Source organism: Nematolebias whitei, chromosome 9 (assembly GCF_014905685.2).
Source record: "Nematolebias whitei isolate Nwh7 chromosome 9, NemWhi1, whole genome shotgun sequence".
NCBI lineage: Eukaryota > Metazoa > Chordata > Actinopteri > Cyprinodontiformes > Rivulidae > Nematolebias > Nematolebias whitei.
In genome coordinates this window covers 40,134,531-40,152,271 of record NC_056506.1, presented here as the reverse complement: position 1 = coordinate 40,152,271, position 17,741 = coordinate 40,134,531, and the positions used below count along the sequence as shown (strand labels likewise).

General features: G+C 37.8%; 1 protein-coding gene across 1 annotated transcript in view; it reads right to left on the bottom strand.

Annotated features, from left to right (window-relative positions):
- Nucleotides 1-17,131, bottom strand: part of LOC119414259 (collectin-12) — a 57,846-nt gene extending 40,715 nt beyond the window's left edge. The window contains exons 1-2 of the mRNA XM_037681354.1: nucleotides 16,771-17,131; nucleotides 13,863-13,913 (exon numbers count right to left, since the gene is read on the bottom strand). Of these exons, the coding sequence (XP_037537282.1) occupies nucleotides 13,863-13,913; nucleotides 16,771-16,777 (58 nt within the window). The 5' untranslated portion in view covers nucleotides 16,778-17,131. The remainder of the gene's footprint in view (nucleotides 1-13,862; nucleotides 13,914-16,770) is intronic.
- Between the last annotated feature and the right edge of the window lie 610 nt (nucleotides 17,132-17,741).

The window sequence follows — 17,741 nt, the reverse complement described above, 5'->3', positions numbered from 1 at the left end:
TATATATATATAAAATGTATATGTATAGTGGTGGCCATCTTGGATTTTGACTTGGCAACCTAATTTTTGACAGTGACTTTTAGATGCAGCCACACACCAAAATAAAAGTTGGCACATCGCTCATCTTTTAAGTTGCGTAGCTCACAATATTAACATATGGTGGCAGCCATCTTGGATTTTGATGTGGCAACTCAATATCTGAAAGGAGCTATTCTTATGCATAGATATAGTCACACACCTTAATGTAATCCAGTACCTTACTTATTTTTCAAGTTATCATGCTCACAATACAAATGGACATTTTTAGTGGCAGCCATTTTGGATTTTGACATAGCAACCCAATATTTTTTAAAGGATTCTTTCTTACAGACACACACCAAAGTCGAAATTGCTACCTAACTTATTTTCCAAGTTATCATGCTCACAACATACACAGACAGATGGACAGAGAGTATTTCTAATTTCTCCCCTTTGCTCTGCAACAAGGGATAAAAAAGTTGAAGGACCAAACACAAGTCCAGACAATATATAGCAGAGTGAATAGGAAGGAGTTTAATTTCCCTTCGCTCCACAGTCATAGTAAAATAGATAAATAACAAAAATTCAACACATTTTCTTATTCCTATCACCTATTCGTGCTACTATGTAGCAAATGTAACATTATGTTTGTATTTCTTTTTACTTGTGTTATATGAGTTTATTGACTTAATAAGTGATGAATGAATGACAAGTACCTGGTCCTACAGGGTAGGATAAAATCATTGTGGCCCCCTCTGACAATTACAGTAAACAGTCTCCAGCTGGAATGTTAACAAGAAAGCACTGTCCAACAAGGTAAGTTACTTCTCTGACAAATTACTAAAACATTAGAAGCTTTGAATCGTTGATCCAGCCTTGCATGCGTCAGCTTATTTCTTTTCTCTTCCTCTCCCCTTCAATCGGCTGTAACAGGTTTATGGTTCTTTAAAATGAGCCTTAGTCCTCTTTTCACATCTGGGTCTTGTTACTGTGAATCCAAACCAAAAGACACATGCAAACATTTGAGACATCATCCCTTCACGTCAATCATTATAAGAATAAGAGGCTGAGTTCCAACTTTACGTATCATGAGGGCTATTTTTGGTCATTTTATGAGTCCCCTCACTTCCTTTTCATGATAAATTTGGAGATCTGTGTTTCACAATCAGATGTGCGTTGCCTAAAGCTGTAAATGTTTTGAAATTGTTTTCATGTGGTGTTTATGTGTTTATGTTGTCAAAAATTACAGGAATGGTTTTTTTTTTTTAAATGCAACCCTGACCTCATCTTGTCCATTTGAACTTTTCCTGTCTGTAAAATTAGTTTAATTTTAAATCCTACACTTGCTTATGAAAGCTTTATAATCTTTGGATGCTTCAAAGAAACACTCAGGAGCAACAGGCAGCTGTGACTTAAGTAAAAGCACAATCCCTAAATGATGCATCACAACTCAATTTAGAAGTTAATTATGTGGTCTGGTTTCTGAGCAGCATGCTGTGCTGTAGTGGCAAAAACTAAATCAAACTAAGCCTAATTGGCTTAAAAACAGATATTCTGTAAAAAAAAAAAAAAATAGAGATCCAGATCCAGTTAAGCCTTGAATGTGGAACAGATTAGATCTAATTTTGTCATCACATCTGTGCTTGGTTAAAGGAAGACAGACTATGACAAATGGGTCGTATATTATAATCCGGAGGGACAAACATCTGAGCATGCAAATGGGCATCTTTATCAAAGCTGGGCCACCGTATAGAAAAACTTCAAGATGTGGCGCTGAAAATCAAATGTATTTTTAATCTAATAAGCGGTAACCTACAGTATAAAGCCCAGGCTTTTGGCAACGAGCTCTTACAGCACATGATTAAAAGATATCTAATATAATTTTAGTCGCATCTGCAGTTTAGGTTAAAGAAATATTATGTGATGAAATTCAGCCTGTAATGTTGGTATGCAGTGAGCTAGCAGCAGAGCTAGTGGTGGCAGGTAGCACTTTTATATTTAAAATATTTGTTTCCAGTGAAGTTGCAAATCAAATGAGATCTGCAACTATCTGCACCATTTAACATGATATTCTTTGACAAACATTCATATATATGCACGCATGCTGAACACTTAGATTACCTTATACTAAACGACATTCAACTTCATAGTTACACCTCTTCTTCCATGTCATTTTGGATAAACTGGCATTTTTGTAACAACAAGCCAGTGCCAACATGGAAGCCATAAACCAATTTTATTCGGCTTAGTGGAGCCCAGAAGACCTCCTGGTCCTTTCTGCTCATGTTAGACTGAGGTCATTTCAAGTCAAATGGGATCATGTGACCTTCAACAAGAGAGAAGGATATCCATCTTACCTTGACACTTTAATGCAAAATGGGTAATTTTCTGTGCTTTAAATAATAACTTGGACTAATATATTATTTACATGTTTTACTTGTAACATGATCACATTATTTTTGTAAAAAAAGAAAAGAAAAAGGAAATCATCAGTTGCATTCAAGGTTACCTGAAGAATTCAAAGCAGCACATAGAGGCAATTTTAGCCTCTTTTGGGGGGTGGGGGGTTGCTCAAACACCGTTAAATTTTAACTCAGCACCCCTGAAAAATAAAGTAAAAAAAATGGTGGGATGGTTCTGTGTTTGGGTTTTGACTTCTGTTTATTGCATTTATGGTTCAATGCAACAAAATAAATTTAAAAGGTACCAGATCATTGTAATACTTGGTTTATTTACATAATTACTTTAATTGCTGGATGTCCGGCCCCTAAGCTGCTGGCTTTCAGTAACTGTGGCCCCCTGAGCAGGTTGGTTGAATAGCCATGCTTTGGAGGGTGGAAAACAGTTTATTCCGTTCCCAAAACCTAAAATGAGTCTGGAAAAATGTAAAAGATGGATAAAGCCCTGCGGCCGACCTCATGATCAGCTGAATACAACAGTGATAAACAGGAAGTCCCACATGTTCATCTGTATGAAGGTAACTGCAAGTCCATTTTCTGTCATAATTACATTGTATTTTTAATGGTTAAATTAAATGCTTTAAGCTGGTTGAGCTTTGTTTTGCATGTAGGTATATGTTGTAACTTCTGGTTGCATATGTTCTTTGTTATGATTGGAAACTATGAATTGGGTCAAAGCATATATTAGGTTGTGTAATAGAGTGCTATGTCTGTAGCATCTTAGCTAGCACATCTGTATTGCATGCTGTTAGCTTAGCGCTACATCATGTTGTGCCAAGCTCTCTAAAATAGTTACTGAATCAAGTGTTTACTTATGTAGGTAAACGCAGATGTTTAACAACCAGTTAAAATGCACAAGAATGCAGGAAATGGCATCTACTTCATTCAACATTTTCTAGGGGATGACCCCCAGAGCTACCCCCCCCCCCCCCCCCCACCACCACCACCAACACACACACACACACACACACATTATGCATGTTTCTGACACCATTGGCCACCACGTTGTTCAAGCCAAGAGCCATTGTCAGCACTGGGGGCAAAGCACTCCTAAAGGTCAGGTCAGGCGGCACATGACAAATTATTGTTGGAGACTATAAATTAGCACATTTCAAGACATCATGGACAAAAATGTAGCTGCAGTGTTTCCATAGCTGAACTAAAACTGAATAAAATATAATAAATTAACATAAGACACACTGTTTGCACTGAATGGTCCAAAATGAACACAAACTGTAAAAATATTGATGTTTCAAAACAGGATGAAACTGGCTGTGACTGTGTCTATGGGGGAAAATAACTTTACTTCTATCTGCATTTAAATTGTTGATGTGAAAACTTTGTTGGGTTCCTAATTAAACCCAACAGCCACTGAATTTAAACCATTAACCTACGTGCTTGCCTTTCTTTGGAATCATTTATTAATTTAAAACAAAAAGTTGCAGTCAGGATGGAAACAGTTCAAAGTTAGCAAGTTGGCAGGTCACAGTCTGCCTCCTTGTGTAAGCACATCCCTGTTTTTATCTGTCTCGTGTGGGTTCTTTGTCAGCAGTTCAGTAAGAACGTGATCAAGCCCATAATTAATAGTAATGGCAGATTCTTGCGATTTTTACTTTTAACTCAAAACATATTCTGTTTGAGCAGCTAACAAGAACAAAACTCAAGGATAAGCATTTCAAAAATGTCAAATTTTTACCAATAAAATAATTACTGTATATACAGTATATCATGTTTATTATGTCCATCTTGATAGTTTATGAACATATGCTTTGCAGTGGCGTATATGTCTTTACTACTGTGATGATGGTGTGGCAAGAAGTGAGATGAGAATTTATTAAAGGCATTCAATCAACAGTGGATTACAACCACTTAAAACAGCAATGTGATTGATTTAGCTTGCATAAAGAGTCCAATAGAACAGATCAACAGTGAACGTTACTGCATTTGCAAAACATGCAAGTTTGGAACAGGCCAATTCAAATTAGCAGCTGTGTTTGGACGAGTTTGTCTCTTTATAATAAACAGAAAATGACAAAAGTGAGTGGGAGGAGCAGAGTTTCCACACATGGTGCATTTCTTACGTAAATTTCTGCAACTCAGTTTTTTTTGTAAGTTAAGTTGTTTGTTCTTCTAGTTTTAACTATTCAGACTTAATATTACTTTTAGCTCCAAAATTACACAACAACAAAAGATGAAACTCAAGCCTTTAAAACTGCTTCTGCCTTGTGTTTAAGTCATTGAAAGGATCAGGCGGAGTGCACGAGGATCTAGTGTTTTAACTGAAATCAGCATCTCATCTTCAACGTGCTACAGTTTTTCTTATTGCTTTTGTTTCAATGGACCTTGACTTTTTTTTTTTCTTGTTTCCAGGAAAAAACTGGTCAGTAATCAGATAAAAAAGTGCATTACACAAGTGTGATTGATATCAAACAGCTCTTTAATTGTAACCATGTAACGCTGGTGAAAAAGAAAGTTCTTTCGGTATTTATAATGAATTCCAGAGCGAAGCCTCACAGACGGTTATCTGTGTGCTGGAAAACTTTTAAAAATCAGAAACCTGCTAATCTCAGTCTCACCACCACAACATGAGCATAAATAAGCTGAGACATATTTTGTTACACGGGTTCAGAATACTTCATTACACTCTCATGTAAGCCCCAAACCGCCGTGTGGCGAACACCGAACTTAACTCTGTGCATCCATTCATGTGTGCAGCTGGTTTTTTTGTGGTTGCAGGATGGCCCGCCGTGAAAGCAAAAGCACTTACAATACTGAATCAGCAACAATCTGCTCAGCCTGATGTGCACACAGTTTGCGCTGCGCTTCATCGCATCTACACACGCAGTTTTCAAACTTCATCAGCCAGCAGAGCTAATAAAACCTCATGGTTTGGACGAGGCAAGCCATTCATCCGAGTCTGACTTTACTTTTGGGGAAAGCCACTGACCACAGAGAAGATGGAATCTGACTTCCTGTTTTGATATGGCCTACTGGAGGGGTTATGTAATGTACCAATAAATTATAATTTTATCCATATATACCATAGCTCATGCAAATTACAAAACAGAAAAAATATTTCTTAATGTTTTTATTGTGTTTCCCAGAAGAACCAGATAAAGCAGCAAAGGAAAAATGACTACAAAAATGGTAAAACTGTGAGAATGTTTTATGATGTTACTTGTTTATTTCATTATTTACTCAATAAACAAGGTTGCCACACATTTGTTTGCAAAATATGGTGTATTTGGTATCTTGTGCAACATTTATTGTGATTTATTGTACGTATGATCTAATAAAATCGGCAATGCAACCACCTCTGTATTAGGGGTTGAATCAACTAGTCGACTAGTCGATTCTAGGACATCTCGCGAGTTTTTTTTTTATTATTTCACGTCCACTAGTCACAGTCACGTGATTGTGTCATGTGATCAGCAGAGGAGGAGGATATGCCCAATAATCAGAACTAGCCGGTGACTGGGAAAAAAGCCAGACTCGAGGAGGATTTCGTGCAACTTTTTGGGCCACATCTCCAAAGTATCAGGAGATCAGCTCCAGCTCCACTGCTGCCGAAGAGGTTCGTGATTTTTTTTGTTACACTCCAGCAATCAGGACAGATTTCCCCATTTGGCCAAACTCAGCAGAAGGTATGTAGCTGTTCCGGCAACCAGCACTCCCAGCGAGAGAATTTTCTCTCTTGCCGGGAATACCATTACGCAAAAATGGGCAAGCCTTCACCCTGCTCATGTTGATGCTTTTGTTTTCTTACACGTAAACAAGGATCAAAATCTGTAAATGAGAGACTAATGACAGCAAATGAACTTTATTTAATCCACTGGTGGATAAAATAAAATAAAAATAAAAACGGGGGCGCCTGCCCCACTGTTTTTAATGTTGCTTTTTATGTGCCGCATATTTCTTTCACTTTTGCAGCTTAGTAATAGTTTAGGTTTTCCTGTGATTTATAGTATGATAAATGGTAGGAGCATACATATACACTCCCGATGTTTTGTTGTTCTTTTATTAGTGAATAATAAATGACTTTTTTTTCCCCGAATATGATATAGCATCTTTATTCCTATGATGTCACAGTGACTAGTCAACGTCGACTTGACTTTTATCATGTTGAAGTCATCTTTTAAAAGTATGAAGTTGTGCAACCCCTACTCTGTATGCATGTGGGCAGTCTTGGTTGTACTAGCTGACTCAGCAGAAATTTACTATCAGATCTCACCAGGGGAGCGTTCAGGGTTTATTGTTACCACCTACTGTAGTACTTCAAAGTTTAGTCTATTGTTCATTTGATCATAAAAATATACATACTTGTACATTAGAAAATCAAAATTTCTGGTCTTTAAAGTGGTTGGTGCATTGCAAAATGTGTTGACTTTGGCTTCCAAATAAGTCGTATTTGCATTGCAAGTAGCGCCAAGAAGCAGTCTTGTGGAGCCTCTGTGTGAAGTTGAGCAGTACCAACTAGATAAATATGGGTTCACCTCTACACACAGCTTGGGCTCTGAAACCCAACTCCTGGAGAGAAGCTGGACTCTATCTTACTCCGGAGTTGCCCAGGGAGAGAGGCCCCCAGCTGAATGGCTCAGTATTGGAGTTTTCCCCATTAAAAGAGAGGTTCTCTGCGACTTGGGGTTACAGGAGGGGAGGTTCTGACTGTTGTTTGTGCTTATGCACCAAATATCAGTTCAGACTGTGAAGCGGCTGGAATAAGAGCCAGTTCTTCTAAGTCTGAGGCTATTGTTTTCAACCAGTAACGGGTGAGGGGGTTTGCCTCAGGTGGAGGAGTTCAAGTATCTGGGCATCTTGTTCATGAATGATGGTAGGATAGAGATGGAGGAAGTATGGACCAATCAGAGGGGCCCAGTTGAATAAACATTCTGTTATCATTTCAGGACTCTTTGGATTCTATCTGATGTTGTCCTCGACACCCCCCGAGAGTGTATGGATCTCTCCAGAGGGAAGTGAACTGAGCAATTTACCACTCTTACCTGAACTCTGCAGTGCCTCTCCTCTGTGTGTTATCTCTGGACATGCTCACCACCCTTGCCACCCCCCACCCCCGCAGAATGTCAGCATCATTATGTGCTTGTGTGCAAGTTTTTTTTAATTTTCATTCTTTTGATCTTCAGCCAAAGATTAAGAGATTAAGAGCATGTTAGGAATGTTTTGTCTCGAAAACCTATGTTGTCACTTTCACCACTTTTATTGTCGGTCCAAATTTGTCTCACTTGTAAATGAGTCTTCAAGACTCAGTGTGATTTATCTGTTTAAATAAAGGTTGAATGAATTAATGAATTAGGATGCCTCCTGGACACCTCCCTTCTGGGCACGTCCCACTGGTAGGAGGCCCCTGGGAAGTCCCTGTCACTGGAGGGATTGTGTATCTTCTCTGGCCTGGGAAAGCCTTGGGGTCGCCCAGAAGGATCTGGAAAGTGTTGCTGGGGAGAGGGATGTCTGGCTTTCTCTCATAGACCTGTTGCCTCTGTGACCCAGCTATGGATAAACAGTAGAAGACAGAAATGGAGATGAATAATATGTCTAATTTTAATTAAAATTTATTACATTCATCCACTTTGCTTAGGTGAATTATGATGAAAAAAGACATTAGTATGAACTGAGAGCTGTACAATTATTCCTGCAAACATAAAAGCTGCTGTCAGTGTGCCCTGGCAGACTCAGTGGCTCTGATGTTTCCCTTTGCAGCGGTTGTACAGATGTTGATACACAAACACACATCTGACTTGATCTTTTAAAACACTTGAGAGCCAAGTAAATGGAACAACTCAATGTGTCAAGTATTTTGCTGCATCTCGGAAATATGGTTAGAACAGAACTGCACAGTGTGTTGGTTGGAGGCCAATGTAAACACAGACTGAGCAACAAAAGCTCTAGAGTCAGGTCTGAGCAATGGAAAGTGAGCAGCACTGTAACTCACAGAAAAACAATTAAAAAAAAAATTCATTTGAATTCTCTACAGTTTTTTCAAGAAAAGGAAGGAGAAAGGTTGATGTTGACCTTCTGAGGCCAAATATTAAATTAACACTGCTACTGAGATACATTCAAAATGTCTTTGCTCAGCCTGTCTGAGAGTGTTCACTGAAAACTGAGTTAGACACCAGTAATGTGCGTACTGCTTTTGTAACCGAGCCTAAATGGGCTGTGAATGTAGCATTTGAAAACCATCTATTATGTGAGAGAAGAGACCCTATCAGATGACATCTGGTTACAGGCGTGTCGTTAAAATTGGCCAACTTATCCCACAGGAGTGGTGTGAAGAACTGCGATGAGGCGGTTTGGCTGATTTCAGTCGAAACAACTGCAGCTATATATAAAACCACTTACAGACAGAAGCTGCTGTGAAACCCCAAACTTGTCATATTTTAAGTCTGAGATCTTTTCTCATTTAGTCAAAAGCCACTCCTCCGCCAATATCTGAAACATCTGTTTTAAAGTCAACTACTATAGAAGCCACATCAGTTGGGACACATTTTGTTCGCCCAAACTTGAAAACAAATGGTGTTTTGATGGGATGCCATACAGAAACAAAGTCACATTTTCTGTATAATATTTGGCCTTTTATGGCCCTGACCCATCTCTGATACAATGAAGTCAGTGAGTGTTAACAGTGTCATTTATACATACAAAGAGGGACAGTTGGAGCAACATTATTTATCAGTCTACACCAAAGCAACTCTGGGTTTAGGTATGGAAATCAGATATACTGCCTTAGGTATCATAGCTGGGCCAACAGTGTTGTAAAACCTATGAAATACATCCATCCATTATCTGTACCTGCCTTTTCCTTTCCACATCGCATGGGGTCACATTTGTCAATTTCTTCAATACACTGCAGTGGTTCGCATGAGGTGTGCTGACTATATTGTAACCACTGAGTATACATTTTCCCAACAACGTCTTAATTGCTTGCACTAAGAGTTTGGCAATGCAATGCACATATTGTGTATTGTAACAAAGTTCTAAAATGCTGCAGTTTTAGTTTAAGGTCATTCCATCCAGCCTAATCCAATGTATTATAAATTTTGGGATGACTTGGAAGTTTTCGATATTTTAGTCAGCTATGTCAAACTTTGTAGTATCAGACAGAAATCAGCTTAATGGAGACAAGCTAACGGCTACTGTAAGAAGAGCCAGTTCCAAAGCAAACTGTTGCTGGCTAGAATGAAATCCAAGCTAAAAAAAAAAAAAAATCAAGATTCAGGCAAATCTATTGACTTTACAGGGTTAATTAGTGTAGTTACAGTACTTACATTGATAAGTAAGTACTGGTATGGTAAGCACTAAGTACTGTATGTACTTGGTTGTATTATGTATTGCTACCTACAAAACTTAAAATGTAAAAGTAACATTCAGCTTTTCTGTACAAGTTTCATGTGGAGCACTACTGATAATGCACCAATGGCTCTGTATTCAACATAAATAACCATAGACTAAATGAAACTCCTCCTGACAGTGGGATTGTTGGCTAATCAGTAATGGAGCATGCTACACTTTTTAAAAGTCTTTTTGATTCAATCCCTGTGATCATCAAACTAAGTTACCTAACATAAAAATATGCCTTAAAGCTTTCTCTACTATAAATTTGTGAGATATGTCACATCTAAGAATGTAATAAAACAGTATAGACTATACTTTAAATATAATATACTGTATTGTTGTATGAATAGGTACTGACTGGTAAAATGTGTATATTTTACATGAATATTTTCGCTGCCTGTATGTCAGAATTGTCTCCATGGCTGTTTTCAGTCTCACTGACTTTTGCTTGTTGGGCTCCATAAAGCAGGTGAAGTACTGGTAACTGTCCACTAGAAATCCTTGCAACATGCTTAGCATATTTCCCCAGCAATACAAAACCATTTCTATCAGTCTAGGATTCATTCATGCCTGTTTCATTGAGCATTGGGCCTTTTTCATTCCCTGCAGTTACGTTTTTTCCCCCACTCGTCTGCAATCCTTTAATGTCTTCATTCTATCTGCCTGTGCTCTTTATTGAAAACAACGGTTGGTAATCTTTCATTAGGCTAACGGAGCATGCATGCATGCCCTAGAGGGGGGTCATAAGAACCAGGCAGGCATTCTGAAAACATTCTAGTCTCGTAATAAAGTCGCTGTAAATTAAAACCACTTGCTGTTTTGCTCCCCCCCCCCCCCAAAAAAAAAAAAAGTCACGCCAGGAATGTGACTCCTCAGTCCGAAAAAATTTAAATAAAGAAAAAATGTAAAAACGGTTGACAAATGTCTGCCTGCTGAATCCCACACAAAAGAGACACTGAAAGTACTACAGAGCACTGAGACATGTTACAATAAAAGAGTAGCAGACAATTAAAAATAAAATAATTATGGGAAACCTTGAGGAAAAAATACATTCCACCTTCCTTCTCTTTCCCTCTCTTTGGCACTTTGCTGACACAGCACAGCACAGAGCTGGACCATGAATTCTGCAGACCCCACCTCTCCCTCGTTCTGAGTTTGCAGTTGTGGATTGAATAAACTTTCTGTATGGAACAGGAAGCAGATCAGCAACTTCTCAAGTTTGAATTTGCAGAAGGAAAATAAAAGCCTTATGGGAAGCAGATGCCTAGATGAGTCATGGGCTTCATTCCTCTGGTTGCTGAAGACAGCCTGAGGATGTGTGATAGATTCAGAAGGGTTCATTCGTATTGATTTTGTAACAACTATTTAGTATTTTGGAAACCCATTTAGGACAATGTCTAATGCTCCTCTCTTGTGAAAATATTAATGATACTCCAAACAGAGGCATTGTTTATATTCCATTTAAAAAAGGCGGAAAAAACTCTTCTACTGTGCCTCCCACTTGTGGTGTTCTTCAAGGAGCCACCTTTGGCCCTTGTTAGAGTATATACCAGCAAAAGAGACACAGGAGATTGGCCAAAAGAAGTTCCAGTTTATTTACAAAAATCTCAAAATACTGCAGTTCTGGACCCAACAAAAGAGGTCACCAGAACACAATGCAACTGATACCAACATATGGGAACTAAAACACCAACTGACCCCCTGATTAAAACAAGCGGGGAACTTTTAAAGTGGCTGATCAGACCATTTTGACACACTATGGCAGGAAGCAAATTAAATAGACTAAACTACCAGTACTGTCGTCAACAAAACTGATCAAAGTGGTGCTAAACAGCAAAAACAAACAAAAAAAAACAAACAATTACAACAACAAATCCTTTAGACAAAAATGTAAAAATCAGATTAAAATGCCCAGGTTGCGTCAGGAAGGGCATCTGGTGTAAAACAATTGCCAAATCTTTCATGGGAGTTTGCTCGCTATGGCAACCCCTGAAGAAGGGATCAGCCGAAAGAAACTTACTAACATATTGCAGCATACAATATGAATTTATATAGTCTAAGTAGTTTCTATAAAATAATTGAGAAAATTAAGTTCTACTTTCAAAATAATGGTTAATGTTTCTTTAAGTGTTTTAATGATTCAACACATCTGTTTGGCAGCCAGAAGTACAAATGAGTACAAATGACAGATGCTCTAAATAAATGATGGGCTGTATAAATCTTAGCCGAATGACAAAAACAAGAAAAATGTTTGGTTTGGGGGCAAGAAAATCTAAACCGTCCTCTCATAAACACCCCACATACATACACACACACTTAAACACCCTTAAACCACGTAACCTCAAGTGGAGTAACTTGATCTCTGCTGTGGGACAGGAGTCATCAATAAATCACACTAACATTTCAATTCTTCATAACTCTAATCACAGTGAGGCCATAAACAGAAATAGTAGGAAAGAGGTTGTGCAGAAACATTAAGATTTTAATGTGAGCGCATCCTTGATATTTTAGAGATGCACTGTGCTGTGATACTGAGAAAAAAACAGTAGTATTAGTAAACTACACTTGGTACTAATGATAATCACAGGCTATTAGTCTGAGAACTGTCATTAAAGCAAAACATTCAATAATTCAGTCAAATGGTAGACGTTGAGTTGCAAGTACCAGTGTGGTATGACTGGAAATGTGGCACAGAGGCAGCAAATTTCAGAAATTTCCAGTTTTAGGTGCAACCATCTCTGTGATGGAGCCACAGTTAGATCAACGAGAGACCAGGGATCATGTGTCATGGCCACTCTGGTTCAAACTGACAATAACTTTGATTAAAAAAAAAAAAAAAGCTTTCTGGTATATGAAGAATAAGCATCTGGATGTTTAAACAGTTGAAACTAAAGCTCAATTCAAGCTGCTTTATGACAATGGAAGAATGGGTTTCAGGTTTTATTGCCAAAAAAAAAAAAATTGGACTGAGAGCCCTCCTTCTATCAACAGTTCAGGCTGATAAAATTAGTAAGGCTGCTCTGGGTGACTTTTGTCTACAGACTTTAAGCCTCCTGGAAACTATGGGGGTATTTGCTCATAGTTTCATGGCTACACAATCCATTTCCTGATGTCTACTTTCATCAACAATGTTCCTTTATCTGCCTTTTTCTTTTCTTTTTTTTTTTTGTACTTTGTACTTTAATAGCCTTCACAGTCATCAGATCTAAATCCAGCAGTGCTTCTTTTGGATGTAGAAAATTGTTGCTGTCCAATCTGCAACTAAATCAATATGGAGGAAAACTTGTGAGGAATGTTAGCGCCATGTTGAATGGATGACAAAAAGAAGTAAAGCTCTACAACAAACAAAGCAGCGGGTCACCAGGAACAACTAATTAACCCTCTGTAGTGTGTAGTCAAAACTAGAAATTAAAGCTGATAATTAGATGCATGATAATGATTCTGTCTTTTTTTTTTAACTTTAATGAATCATATGTAATGAACCTGAATGTTGTGGAGATCTCTAATAGTATTTTATAATCTGTGCTTTGCCTGATAAAAACCAAACAAATAAAACTATGAGTTTTTAAGTGTTAAACTCCCATTATAATGAACATGAAGCTTAGGATCCACATGTAGATCACTGGTATAAATCAGTGGCAACAGTGTAGAATTCCTGAATGTTTAGGCAGATATAAACTATTCAGAGCAAGTTTTTAAAATAATATCAGGTTTTAGACAAAGTTTTGTTTTTTAAACTTTGTGCTGAGTGGAACAGAAGGAACACCCACGATGCATTTCTACCGTACAAAGTGCTGTTGTAAGGAAGAGAAATAACAATAAAGGAAGCCGCCAAAAATAGGATTGTTTCCGGCCAAAGAGCTATAGCCGTCTTTGAACCTTGAGAGTGATTGTTGGAGGACTCCAGCCCAAACACAACACTACATCCCTTGTACGCAGTAAACTAGAATACAATCATTGATAACTTTTTTTTTTTTTTTTTTACAGAAAAGCAGCAAAACAATGCAGCAACTGGAACTTAATGAGCCATTTACTTACCAAACCTTTTATAGCCAAAGGACTGCACCTCCTCTTCATCGGTGAATTCGTCTGGAGGAATAAAACAGAAATAAACTGAATCAGGAGTGAACTCAACATAATAACACAAAAGCAGAAACAAAAGTGCTTGACCTCGTTACAATGAGTCGAGCCACATCAATTATAATAAAAATAATGAAAATCTTTAACCGTACCAAACCCCATCTGCTGGCAAAGATTATAGAATTCAACTAAAGTTACATGATGCATAAAACAAACCTGGATAAAACCAGTACTCCTAAACAGAATGCCTGTCACCCGCTGCCTTGTGTGCCAACGTTTGAAGCAAATATCTTCAACAACCTGTGAATACTCAGAATATGTGAAAAATATGGTTCTTAGCTACTACTACTCCAGATTTTAGCTCATTATATTCAGAATTGAGCAACTTATTGTCATTTTTGTTAAGGAGTTGTTGAGTTAAGGAGCTGAAACTAATGACAGTTTGTAGAAAGAAGTATGGACTTCAACTTGAGCTTTATTTAGAAAAACTGATGTTTATAACCTTGAAACTAATCACTGTGACCTTTGATCCAATGTCGTTAAAAACACCAAAGTAATTTAGGATGAAGAAACAAAATATCCCTGTAATTAAAAAAAACGAAACCTCATCTTAACTTGATCAATTTGGATTTCCCAGCATCCCCAATAAACACGTTCCTGTTTATAGACAACGTGATTGTGTCTTTCAAACATAAACGCACTTGTCTGTTCGAAAGGGATTTGTGGAAAATAAGTTTCACATTTTGCTCAAACCGCTGATTTGAAACATGCAAATCAAAGTGAGAGTTCTTTATAAGTTTTGGAGCTGGTACTTCAGAAAGGGTCGTTCATCTTTATTATCTCAGAGAGGCAAAGATGCATATTTGAATTTGGTTGAAAATGTCTGTTTTATTAGTCTAAATTACATAAGAGCTGTCTTTATACTACAGTATTTCTCTACACGACACTGTTGGGCTTTAATTCACACTCAATCAAGTGAATATGAACAAAAAGTTGATATTTAATCATGTTAAAATAATAAATATACAGACTGCCTTATATGCAGAGTAGAATTCAAAATCCTTCTTCTAGCCTACAAAGCCATCAACATCCTAGCTTCATCTTATATTAGAGATCTTATTGTTCCAAATGTTCCTAACAGAGCACTTCACTCTCAGACTGCAGGCTTACATGTGGTTCCTAGAGTTTCCAACAGCAGAATGGGAGGAAGGTCTTCCAGTTATCAGGCTCCTCTCTTGTGGAATCAACTTCCAGTTTCTGTCCGTGAGGCTGACACATTGTCCAGTTTTAAGACTTTCCTTTTTGATAAATCCTATAGTTAGTGTTGGCTTGTTATGCTGCTATAGACAGACCACTAGAAAACAGATTGTCCACATTTCCTTAAATTAATTGAATAGTTTTCATTTGATATTATTTATATCTTAACATGTGATTCTGGACCTGCCATTGTGTATCTATTCCTCCTTCCTGTTCCTCTCAAACCCAGCCGGTCGAAGCAGATGGTTGTTTGTCCTGAGCCTGGTTCTGCTAAAAGTTTCTTCCTCGTGAGGGAGTTTTTCCTTTCCACTGTTGCCTTCGAGCTTGCTCAAAATGAGAGTCTACAATTAAGTTAAACTCAAAGCAGTCTGCTCCTCAGATAAACAGTGTTAACTTATTTTTTATGTATAAGAATGTTTCTGTTCAGTGCACCAAGATGACTTCCGTTGTGACTTGGTGCTTTATAAATACACTGAATTGCACTGAATTATACTGTGTATCTGTGTGTGGTCTCGGATTGTCCACAACACATAATACATAGGAAAGACTGAGTGACATTATCTTTTATTTATTTTTACTAACTTGTTATAAAAAGGCAAAGTTTCTTATTACAACGGGTAATAGTTTAGTCTTAACACAAGGTTGTTTAACGTTCAAACACATTCCCAACGAGACAGCAAGGTTTTTCACCAAGAAATGGAATAAAAGGCTGAAAATAAACAGCAAGTGAGATACGAACTGCAATGTTAAACTTTAGCTTGATTATAATCCATGCAGGGTTAATATAAAACTTTGAAATGATGCTGTTTGGATGATTTGTACCTCAACAATGCCATAAAATATGGAGATAAATGTCTTCTTTACTAGGATTAAACAAGGGAAAATATTAATAAAGTCAGTATTTAGTTTGACTGAAATATTTTGTGCTTTCCACATGAAATTGTTACCTCTCGCTGGACAACACAAGATTTACCCAGCAGGCCGAGAACATCCAGGATTTATTCTCTTATTGGAGTGAAAACTTGCTCATAATTATGAGACCGGCGGCAGTAGTTCTGATGCGTTTACTTGATTTTGTCCAACTTGCTGAGATATTTTAAAGCTGGGGAACCGTGAGCAAATCCCCAAACACCATGAGTTTCAGATCAGAACTTTTTAAATTATTATTCAAACGCTTTGTTTCTGTTCATCACCGTGTTTCACGCTTTACTCCGTTTTCCTCAGTGTGTAAAAACACAGCAGGTTGTTAAATTTAGACCACAATAAAAACTTTTTTCATTAACTCAGTAAAAAAAAAAGAAGAAGAAAACTATAAAAGGAAGATGAAACATGAGGTAAAAGCGGGACCTAAAGTTGTGTGTGTGTGTGTAAATAAGCCATGTGTTTTCCGTCTGTGCTGCCTATTTCAAGTCACTGTCTGACGCTCGGACAGATGCAAAACAATCCCAAACTGAGCCCTAATTGAGAGCAGATGTTGAGCTGAAGCCCACGCATTCCTCACGTCCCACACCGAGACAAGGAGCGCAGGAAAGTGACAAAGAAAGAGCCAGAAAACAACAAATCATCGAACTAAGCCTCAGATTTCAGTTGTAGGGCTTTTTCAACCTACCTTTCATTGTGGCTCAGGACTCTGAAACGGTTTGAATCACATCCACAGCATCACTTTGGCTTTAAGTCCCAACTTTGAGCTCCTTAAATCTGCAGGAGTCCTGTATCCTCTGCTTGTTGGGTGGGATTCACATGTAGTTCATAAAGTTAGAAAAATAAAAATAAATCAAAAGCCCATAAGTTTCTCCTAGTTTTTTTTTTTTTTCTTCTCCTGGACTTTGAGTGCAGGTAACTTCAGAGCAGAAGCTCAAAAGCAAACTTGAGTTTTTTTCCTCTTGTTTGTGTTTTTGGGAAAAGATGCTGAGATGGGAGGGACTCCGTGTCCAGCTCAGACCCGGTGGTACCCGCAGCAGCCGCAAGGAGAGACTGACAACAACAAAAAGAAGTGCAGGAATCCAAAAGTGCAAGGAGGTGGTGCGCGTGCAGAGCTGCTGCAAGACAAACCACGTGTCGCCTCCCTGAGCCCAGCTGTTCAGTGATTCATTTTACTGCAGAACAAGAATAAAAAACTTTTAAATAAATATTAATAAAAACTGATAACAGTTTGACCATGCGCAACTTTCAGATTTGTCCGTTTAGAAGAGCTGTAAGTTACAAAATGCTGCAAATCATATGTTTATTATATTTATATTTTTTCTGAATCTTGTCTCATAGTTTGATGTAAAAGAGTTTTCATAAAAATTCTGCTTTTTTATCCAATAATATGTCTAAGAAAAAAGTTCACCTGCAAAAAGTTATATTCGTTTGGTCCACTAGGGGGCAGAAAAGCAAACATGTGGCTGAAGTGTTTTGCACAGTCAGCAGACTTAATGTCGCCCGCCTTAGACAGGCAGGGAGCGGGTAATGATGTTTTTGCTAGTGTCTTTGTGTTTGTTTGTGTCTGTTAGCAAAATATGTAACACAGCATTGGACTAATTTTAATAAAAACTTTCAGAAAGTAATCATTGGATGTGTAAAAATAGTTAAAAAACG